The 11,158-nt window shown below is 44.1% G+C and overlaps 1 protein-coding gene across 1 annotated transcript in view; it reads right to left on the bottom strand.

Annotated features, from left to right (window-relative positions):
* Window positions 1–11,158, bottom strand: part of eys (eyes shut homolog) — a 506,958-nt gene that overhangs the window by 2,523 nt on the left and 493,277 nt on the right. The window contains exons 49-50 of the mRNA XM_071394489.1: window positions 343–504; window positions 78–199 (exon numbers count right to left, since the gene is read on the bottom strand). Coding sequence (XP_071250590.1) covers window positions 78–199; window positions 343–504 — 284 coding nt within the window. The remainder of the gene's footprint in view (window positions 1–77; window positions 200–342; window positions 505–11,158) is intronic.

The raw sequence follows: 11,158 nt of genomic DNA, 5'->3' as shown, positions 1-11,158 counted from the left end.
GCATTTCACTGTAAGATCTACACCTGTTGTATTCGGAGCATGTGACAAATAAAATGTGATTTGATTTGACATGGTACCGTGTGCCAGGTCCCTCCGCTGATGTCCACTCTGTTAGTGGACTGTAACACGTTGGTTCCAGAACCCAGGTTGTAACGCAGCTGGACCAACCCTGATGTCAGGGACACACAGAAGAAGTCTCCTGTGGATGACATGACCACAGAGGGCAGAGGGATACGATGGTCATTAATGTTGTCATTCTGGATGTATTTATATTATTAGCACGTTTCTATAAACCACAAATGACATGAAAACAGAGCAGAGGGATAGAATGGTTGTTCCTACCGGCCCGGGCACTGAGGTGCTGTGCTGTGTAGAAGAGGATGCCCTCTGGTGACAGAGTCTGGAACTGCAGCCTGAGGTCGGTCCTGTGTCTGATGCTGACTGGAGGGAAAGACATCCAGGATGACTGGTTACCGCTGAAGAACGGGTCACTGATGGCCATGGCTGAAACAAACAAGAATGGGAGAAATAAAAACCTCATAAAAAATGTAGAAAATACTTTTAGAATATTTTTTCTTGTTCATTTGGTTCTGAAATTACTTTCATTACAAGAACAGAATACAAAACATTACGAATGTAACAAACATAACTAATGTTACTATGAAGGTTTATCTTCAGAACATCAAGAAGAACCACAGTAAAAGGGAAATCTAAGGTTTGTTCAAAGTTGTAGTGTAATTCTCATTGTTGTCATAAGAAATTAGGTAGAAGCAATGTTATTGGATTTATCTGTATATTCTCAAACTCCTGTTCTATCAGATTGAAAATGAGAACATGTTGTATACAGTAGGTCTACTACAGTAATACATAGAGCCCTGTGTTTTGTATACAGTAGTCCTACTACAGTAATACATAGAGCCCTGTGGTTTGTATACAGTAGTCCTACTACAGTAATACATAGAGCCCTGTGTTTTGTATACAGTAGTCCTACTACAGTAATACATAGAGCCCTGTGTTTTGTATACAGTAGGTCTACTACAGTAATACATATAGCCCTGTGTTTTGTATACAGTAGTCCTACTACAGTAATACATATAGCCCTGTGTTTTGTATACAGTAGTCCTACTACAGTAATACATAAAGCCCTGTGTTTTGTATACAGTAGTCCTACTACAGTAATAGATAGAGCCCTGTGTTTTGTATACAGTAGTCCTACTACAGTAATACATAGAGCCCTGTGTTTTGTATACACTAGTCCTACTACAGTAATACACCGAGCCCTATGTTTTGTATACAGTAGTCCTACTACAGTAATACATAGAGCCCTGTGTTTTGTATACAGTAGTCCTACTACAGTAATACATAGAGCCCTGTGTTTTGTATACAGTAGGTCTACTACAGTAATACATCGAGCCCTGTGTTTTGTATACAGTAGTCCTACTACAGTAATACATAAAGCCCTGTGTTTTGTATACAGTAGTCCTACTACAGTAATAGATAGAGCCCTGTGTTTTGTATACAGTAGTCCTACTACAGTAATACATAGAGCCCTGTGTTTTGTATACACTAGTCCTACTACAGTAATACACCGAGCCCTATGTTTTGTATACAGTAGTCCTACTACAGTAATACATAGAGCCCTGTGTTTTGTATACAGTAGTCCTACTACAGTAATACATAGAGCCCTGTGTTTTGTATACAGTAGGTCTACTACAGTAATACATATAGCCCTGTGTTTTGTATACAGTAGTCCTACTACAGTAATACATATAGCCCTGTGTTTTGTATACAGTAGTCCTACTACAGTAATACATAGAGCCCTGTGTTTTGTATACAGTAGTCCTACTACAGTAATAGATAGAGCCCTGTGTTTTGTATACAGTAGTCCTACTACAGTAATACATAGAGCCCTGTGTTTTGTATACACTAGTCCTACTACAGTAATACACCGAGCCCTATGTTTTGTATACAGTAGTCCTACTACAGTAATACATAGAGCCCTGTGTTTTGTATACAGTAGTCCTACTACAGTAATACATAGAGCCCTGTGTTTTGTATACAGTAGTCCTACTACAGTAATACATAGAGCGCTGTGTTTTGTATACACTAGTCCTACTACAGTAATACATAGAGCCCTGTGTTTTGTATACAGTAGGTCTACTACAGTAATACATAGAGCCCTGTGTTTTGTATACAGTAGTCCTACTACAGTACTACATAGAGCCCTGTGTTTTGTATACAGTAGGTCTACTACAGTAATACATAGAGCCCTGTGTTTTGTATACAGTAGTCCTACTACAGTACTACATAGAGCCCTGTGTTTTGTATACAGTAGGTCTACTACAGTAATACATATAGCCCTGTGTTTTGTATACAGTAGTCCTACTACAGTAATACATAGAGCCCTGTGTTTTGTATACAGTAGGTCTACTACAGTAATACATCGAGCCCTGTGTTTTGTATACAGTAGTCCTACTACAGTAATACATCGAGCCCTGTGTTTTGTATACAGTAGTCCTACTACAGTAATACATCGAGCCCTATGTTTTGTATACACTAGTCCTACTACAGTAATACATAGAGCCCTGTGTTTTGTATACAGTAGGTCTACTACAGTAATACATATAGCCCTGTGTTTTGTATACAGTAGTCCTACTACAGTAATACATAGAGCCCTGTGTTTTGTATACAGTAGTCCTACTACAGTAATAGATAGAGCCCTGTGTTTTGTATACAGTAGTCCTACTACAGTAATACATAGAGCCCTGTGTTTTGTATACACTAGTCCTACTACAGTAATACACCGAGCCCTATGTTTTGTATACAGTAGTCCTACTACAGTAATACATAGAGCCCTGTGTTTTGTATACAGTAGTCCTACTACAGTAATACATAGAGCCCTGTGTTTTGTATACAGTAGTCCTACTACAGTAATACATAGAGCGCTGTGTTTTGTATACACTAGTCCTACTACAGTAATACATAGAGCCCTGTGTTTTGTATACAGTAGGTCTACTACAGTAATACATAGAGCCCTGTGTTTTGTATACAGTAGTCCTACTACAGTACTACATAGAGCCCTGTGTTTTGTATACAGTAGGTCTACTACAGTAATACATAGAGCCCTGTGTTTTGTATACAGTAGTCCTACTACAGTACTACATAGAGCCCTGTGTTTTGTATACAGTAGGTCTACTACAGTAATACATATAGCCCTGTGTTTTGTATACAGTAGTCCTACTACAGTAATACATAGAGCCCTGTGTTTTGTATACAGTAGGTCTACTACAGTAATACATCGAGCCCTGTGTTTTGTATACAGTAGTCCTACTACAGTAATACATCGAGCCCTGTGTTTTGTATACAGTAGTCCTACTACAGTAATACATCGAGCCCTATGTTTTGTATACACTAGTCCTACTACAGTAATACATAGAGCCCTGTGTTTTGTATACAGTAGGTCTACTACAGTAATACATAGAGCCCTGTGTTTTGTATACAGTAGGTCTACTACAGTAATACATAGAGCCCTGTGTTTTGTATACAGTAGTCCTACTACAGTAATACATAGAGCCCTGTGTTTTGTATACAGTAGTCCTACTACAGTACTACATAGAGCCCTGTGTTTTGTATACAGTAGTCCTACTACAGTAATACATAGAGCCCTGTGTTTTGTATACAGTAGTCCTACTACAGTAATACATAGAGCCCTGTATTTTGCGTAATAACATTATCATAAAACATAGCCAGGCTGTATCACTACCGGCTGTGATTGGGAGTCCCATAGGGCAGCACACAATTGGCCCAGCGTCGTCGGGTTAACTGACTTGCCTAGTTAAATAAAGGTTAAATAAAATGCGGTAAGCTTGGAGGTAGTGGGACACATTGAGCTGTGACATTTATTTTCATCTCTTTCTCTCACACAACGGCTTATTTTTCTCTCTATCCCTCTGTCTGTCTCTCCTCCCTCCTCTGTCCCTCTGTCTGTCTCTCCTCCCCCTCTCTCTGTATCTCCTCCCCCTCTGTTCCTCTCTCTGTCTCTCCCTCTGTCTGTCTCTCCACCCCCCTCTATCCCTCTGTCTGTCTCTCCTCCCCCCTCTCTCTGTATCTCCTCCCCCCTCTGTCCCTTTCTCTGTCTCTCCTCCCCCTCTGTGTCTCTCCTCCCTCTCTGTCTCTCCTCCCCCTTCGGTCCCTCTCTCTGTCTCTCCTCCACCTGTCTGTCTCTCCTCCCCCTCTGTCCCGCTCTCTGTCTCTCCTCCCCCTGTCTGTCTCTCCTCCCCCTCTGTCCCTCTCTCTGTCTCTCCTCCCCCTCTGTCTGTCTCTCCTCCCCCTCTATCCCTCTCTCTGTCTCTCCTCCCCCTTCGGTCTCTGTCTCTCCTCCCCCCTCTATCCCTCTCTCTCCTCCCCCTTCTGTCTCTCCTCCCCCCGCTATCCCTTTCTCTCTCTCTTCCTCTCTCTCTCTCCTCCCCCCTCTGTTCCTCTCTCTGTCTCTCCTCTCTCTGTCTCTCCTCAGCTCCCTCTCTCTGTCTCTCCTCCCCCCTCTATCTCCATCTCTTTCTCCTTAATCATACTGCTAACCCTAATGCCTAACCATAGACCAAAAAGCAAATTTGAGTTTTCATAATATAGCCAATTTTGACTTTGCAGCTGGCCTATCTAGTGGAAATCGTTCAGTTCTGCCCCAGGACAAGACTCATGACAATAAACATTAACCTTCCTTCCGTTGGCCCTAATCCTTCAATATTTTCAGATCTACCATTTTTTTATAAAAGCCCTCTCACATCTGAGTTTTCTTGTTGCAGGTGCGCGGCAATAATGTAATTACTGATATTTGCAGATCTTCAATGTTTGTATATCCCTAAAGTCAAATCAAATTTCATTTGTCACCTGTTTCGTAAACAACAGGTGGACTAACAGTGAAATGCTAACGGGCCATTCCCAACAATACAGAGAGAAATAATAGAAAAATAATAACACAAGGAATAAATCCACAATGAGTAATGATAACTTGGCTATAAACATGGGGTACCAGTACTGAGTAATGATAACTTGGCTATAAACATGGGGTACCAGTACTGAGTAATGATAACTTGGCTATAAACATGTGGTACCAGTACTGAGTAATGATAACTGAGTAAGTACTGAGTAATGATAACTTGGCTATATACAAGGGGTACCAGTACTGAGTAATGATAACTTGGCTATAAACATGGGGTACCAGTACCAGTAGTCCATTTGCGGGGGTAGATAGGTAACCGGTGACAAGGCAATAGGATAAAGTGACTAGGCAACAGGATAGATAATAAACAGCAGCGTATGTGATGAGTCAAAAGAACGTATGCACCATAGAGAAACTTCATGAGACCCTTCAGATCTGGAAACATTGAAGGAGTAGGGCCAAGGGAAAGGAGTAGGGCCAAGGGGAAGGAGTAGGGCCAAGGGGAAGGAGTAGGGCCAAGGGGAAGGAGTAGGGCCAAGGGGAAGGAGTAGGGCCAAGGGGAAGGAGTAGGGCCATGGGGAAGGAGTAGGGCCAAGGGGAAGGAGTAGGGCCATGGGGAAGGAGTAGGGCCAAGGGGAAGGAGTAGGGCCAAGGGGAAGGAGTAGGGTCAAGGGGAAGGAGTAGGGCCATGGGGAAGGAGTAGGGCCATGGGGAAGGAGTAGGGCCAAGGGGAAGGAGTAGGGCCAAGGGGAAGGAGTAGGGCCAAGGGGAAGGAGTAGGGCCAAGGGGAAGGAGTAGGGCCATGGGGAAGGAGTAGGGTCATGGGGAAGGAGTAGGGCCATGGGAAAGGAGTAGGGCCAAGGGGAAGGAGTAGGGTCATGGGGAAGGAGTAGGGCCATGGGAAAGGAGTAGGGTCAAGGGGAAGGAGTAGGGCCATGGGGAAGGAGTAGGGTCAAGGGGAAGGAGTAGGGCCATGGGGAAGGAGTAGGGCCATGGGGAAGGAGTAGGGCCAAGGGGAAGGAGTAGGGCCAAGGGGAAGGAGTAGGGCCAAGGGGAAGGAGTAGGGCCAAGGGGAAGGAGTAGGGCCATGGGGAAGGAGTAGGGTCATGGGGAAGGAGTAGGGCCATGGGAAAGGAGTAGGGCCAAGGGGAAGGAGTAGGGTCATGGGGAAGGAGTAGGGCCATGGGAAAGGAGTAGGGTCAAGGGGAAGGAGTAGGGCCATGGGGAAGGAGTAGGGCCAAGGGGAAGGAGTAGGGCCAAGGGGAAGGAGTAGGGCCATGGGGAAGGAGTAGGGCCAAGGGGAAGGAGTAGGGCCAAGGGGAAGGAGTAGGGCCAAGGGGAAGGAGTAGGGCCATGGGGAAGGAGTAGGGCCAAGGGGAAGGAGTAGGGCCATGGGGAAGGAGTAGGGCCAAGGGGAAGGAGTAGGGCCATGGTGAAGGAGTAGGGCCATGGGGAAGGAGTAGGGCCATGGGGAAGGAGTAGGGCCATGGGGAAGGAGTAGGGCCAAGGGGAAGGAGTAGGGCCATGGGGAAGGAGTAGGGCCAAGGGGAAGGAGTAGGGCCATGGGGAAGGAGTAGGGCCATGGGGAAGGAGTAGGGCCATGGGGAAGGAGTAGGGCCATGGGGAAGGAGTAGGGCCATTGGGGAAGGAGTCGCGCCAAGGGGACGGAGTAAGGCCAGGGGAAAGGAGTAGGGCCAAGGGGAAGGAGTAGGGCCAAGGGGAAGGAGTAGCGCCAAGGGGACGGAGTAAGGCCAGGGGAAAGGAGTAGGGCCAAGGGGAAGGAGTAGGGCCAAGGGGAAGGAGTAGCGCCAAGGGGACGGAGTAAGGCCAGGGGGAAGGAGTAGGGCCATGGGGAAGGAGTAGGGCCATGGGGAAGGAGTAGGGCCATGGGGAAGGAGTAGGGCCAAGGGGAAGGAGTAGGGCCAAGGAGAAGGGTTAGGGCCAAGGGGAATGAGTAGGGCCAAGGAGAAGGGTTAGGGCCAAGGGGAAGGAGTAGGGGGAAGGGGAAGGGTTAGGGCCAAAGGGAAGGAGTATGGCCAAGGGGAAGGGTTAGGGCCAAGGGGAAGGAGTAGGGAGTGAATTGGTACCGGCTGTAAGAGACAGAGAGCTATAGCCACAGTAGGCTATTATGCAATGTCATCCTCTAATTGAACCTATTGGCCCAGCCAGTTCTAACAGGTCACAGGTCACAGTGTACTGAATATGGATTCATTTAAATGAGCTCACCCCAGAGCCCAATGTTCCTTGGCAATTTGTACCAGAGAGCTTTATTGACTGACTGGATTTGATTGAAATCTCATTAATATAACCACTGATGCGCTGCTCTGACTGCCAGGCTGGGATATAACCACTGATGCGCTGCTCTGACTGCCAGTCTGGGAGCAGGCCTGCAGCTATAGTATCTGCTGGATTAATGTAAAAAATATACAGTACCAGTCAAAAGTCTGGACACACCTACCCATTTTCTACATTGTAGAATAATAGTGAAGACATCAAAACTTTGAAATAACACATATGGAATCATGTAGTAACCAACAAAGTGTTAAACAAATCAAAATATATTCAAAGTAGCCACCCTTTGCCTTAATGATAGCTTTGCACACTCTTGGCATTCTCTCAACCAGCTTCATGAGGAATGCTTTTCCAACAGTTTTGAAGGAGTTCCCACATATGCTGAGCACTTGTTGGCTGCTTTTCCTTCACTCTGCGGTCCAACTCATCCCAAACCATCTCAATTGAGTTGAGGTCGGGTGATTGTGGAGGCCAGATCATCTGATGCAGCACTCCATCACTCTCCTTCTTGGTCAAATAGCCCTTACACAGCCTGGAGGTGTGTTGGGTCATTATCCTGTGAAAAAACGAATGGTAGTCCCAAAGCGCAAACCAGATGGGATGGCGAATTGCTGCAGAATGCTGTGGTAGCCATGCTGGTTAAGTGTGCCTTAAATTCTAAATAAATCACAGACAGCGCCAGCAGCAAAGCAAAAAAAAGGTCTCAAATGGAGGCCGCTATTAAAGGTTTCCAGCGTTGCAGGAGCTGTGTTTACTTTGGTTTGTTCCGGGACAATGTGGAACGCGCTGACTTTCAATGTAGCAACTGCTTGCTTGCGGAGGACTACAGGAGCGAAGTAGCTACTCTTAGCAAGCAAGTAGCAAACCTACATAAGCTACTGAGGAACCCACGCCCACCTACTTTTTATATTTCTTCCACTGTTGAAGTAATATGGCTACAGGTTCATCTGCCTCACCTGAAGCCCATTCTTGTGGGAAGCTGCTATAGACCACCAAGTGCTAACAGTCATTATATGGATAATATGTGTGAAATGCTTGATAATGTATGTGATATCAACAGAGAAGTATATTTTCTAGGTGATTTAAATATTGACTGGCTATCATCAAGCTGCCCACTCAGGAAAAAACTTCAAACTGTAACCAGTGCCTGCAACCTGGATCAGGTTGTCAGTCAACCTACCAGGCTAGTTACAAACAGCACAGGAATGAAATCATCAACATGTATTGATCACATCTTTACTAAGGCTGCAGAAATGTGCTTTAAAGCAGTATCCGAATCCATTGGATGTAGTGATCACAATATAGTAGCCATATGTAGGAAAACCAAAGTTCCAAAGGCTGGGCCTAATATAGTGTATAAGAGGTCATACACAAAGTTTTGTAGTGATTCATATGTTGATGATGTAAAGAATATTTGCTGGTTTGTGGTGTAATGAGGAGCAACCAGACGCTGCACTTGATGCATTTATGAAACTACTTATTCCAGGTACTAATAAGGACGCACCCATTAAGAAAATGACTGTAAAAACTGTTAAATCCCCTTGGATTGATGAGGAATTGAAAAATGGTATGGTTAGCCAAAAGAGATTAGGCAAAAGATATGGCAATTAAGTCTGGCAGCCCAACTGATTGGCAAACATACTGCAAATTAAGAAATCATGTGACTAAATGAAAGAAAAAGAAAAAGAAACTAGACTATGAAACAAAGAAAAATTATATAAAGAATGATAGTAAAAAGCTTTGGAGCACCTTAAATTACATTTTTGGGAATAAAAGCCAACTCGGCTCCTTCATTCATTGAATCAGATGGGTCATTCATCACAAAGCCCACTGATATTGCAAACGACTTTAATGACTTTTTCATTGGTAAGCAAACTTAGTGATGACATGCCAGCAACAAACGCTGACACTACACATCCAAGTATATCGGACCAAATTATGAAAGACAAGAATTGTAGATTTGAATTCCGTAAAGTCAGTGTGGAAGAGGTGAAAAAGTTATTGTTGTCTATCAATAATGACAAGCCACCGGGGTCGACAATCTGGATGGAAAATTACTGAGGATAATAGCAGACGATATTGCCACATCTTCAATTTAAGCCTACTAGAGAGTGTGTGCCCTCAGGCCTGGAGGGAAGCTAAAGTCATTCCGCTACCCAAGAATAGTAAAGCCCCCTTTACTGGCTCAAATAGCCGACCAATCAGCCTGTTACCAACCCTTAGTAAACTTTTTTTGTAAATGGTGTTTGACTAGATACAATGCAATTTTACAGTAAACAAATTGACAACATAATTTCAGCATGCTTATAGGGAAGGACACTCAACAAGCACAGCACTTACACAAATTACTGATGATTGACTGAGAGAAATTGGTGATAAAATGATTGTGGGGGCTGTCTTGTTAGACTTCAGTGCAGCTTTTGACATTATCGATCATATTTGTTATTGGAAAAACTGATGTGTTATGACTTTACACCCCCTGCTATAATGTGTATGAAGAGTTACTTGTCTAACAGAACACAGAGGGTGTTCTTTAATGGAAGCCTCTCAAATATAATCCAGTTAGAATCAGGAATTCCCCAGGGTAGCTGTTTAGGCCCCTTGCTTTTTTCAATTTTTACTAACGACATGCCACTGACTGAGTAAAGCCAGTGTCTATGTATGCGAATGACTCGACACTATACACGTCAGCTACTACACTGACTGAAATGACTGCAACACTCAACAAAGAGTTGCAGTTAGTTTCAGAGTGGGTGGCAAGGAATAAGTTAGCCCTAAATATTTCTAAAACTAAAAGCATTGTATTTGGAACAAAACACTCACTAAACCCTAAACCTCAACTAAATCTTGTAATAAATAGTGTGGAAATTGAGCAAGTTGAGATGACTAAACTGCTTGGAATAACACTAGATCGTAAACTGTCATGGTCAAAACATATTGATGCAGTATGCAGTAGTAGCTAAGATTGGGCGAAGTCTGTCTATAATAAAGCGATGGTCTGCTTTCTTAACAACACTATCAACAAGGCAGGTACTACAGGCCCTAGTTTTGCAATTGCAATTGTCTCAGAAGAGGGCAGCATGGCTGGCCCTTGGATGTACACAGAGAGCTAATATTAATAATACCCATGTCAATCTCTCCTGGCTGAAAGTGGAGGAGAGATTGACGTCATCACTACTTTTATTTATGAGAGTTATTGACATGTTGAATGCTCCGAGCTGTCTGTCTAAACTACTGGCACACAGCTCGGACACCCATGCAAACCCCACAAGACATGCCACAAGAGGTCTCTTCACAGTTCCCAAGTCCAGAACAGACTATGGGAAGCACACAGTACTACATAGAGGCATGACTACATGGAACTCTATTCCACATCAAGTAACTGACGCAAGCAGTAAAATTAGATTTAAAAAACAGATAAAAAACACCTTATGGAACAGCGGGGACTGTGAAGCAACACAAACATTGGCACAGACACATACATACACATGGATTTAGTAGACATGTGGTAGTGGTGGAGTAGGGGCCTGAGGGCACATAGTGTGTTGTGAAATCTGTGAATGTATTGTAATGTTTTTAAAATTGTATAAACTGCCTTAATTTTGCTGGACCCCAGGAAGAGTAGCTGCTACTTTGGCAACAGCTAATGGGGATCCATAATAAATACAAATACACCATCACACCTCCTCCTCCATGCTTCCCAGTGGGAACCACACATCCGTTCAGCTACTCTGCGTCTCACAAAGACACAGCGGTTGAAACCAAAAATCACAAAATTTGGACTCATCAGACCAAAGGACAGATTTCCACCGGTCTAATGTCCATTGCTCGTTTTTCTTGGCCCAAGCAAGTCTCTTCTTCTTATTGGTGTCCTTTAGTAGTGGTTTCTATGCAGCAATTCAACCATGAAGGCCTGATTCACTCAGT

This window comes from Salvelinus alpinus, chromosome 3, assembly GCF_045679555.1.
Source record: "Salvelinus alpinus chromosome 3, SLU_Salpinus.1, whole genome shotgun sequence".
Taxonomy (NCBI): domain Eukaryota; kingdom Metazoa; phylum Chordata; class Actinopteri; order Salmoniformes; family Salmonidae; genus Salvelinus; species Salvelinus alpinus.
The sequence above is the reverse complement of the archived record's forward strand: the minus strand, read 5'-3'. Positions and strand labels throughout refer to the sequence as shown.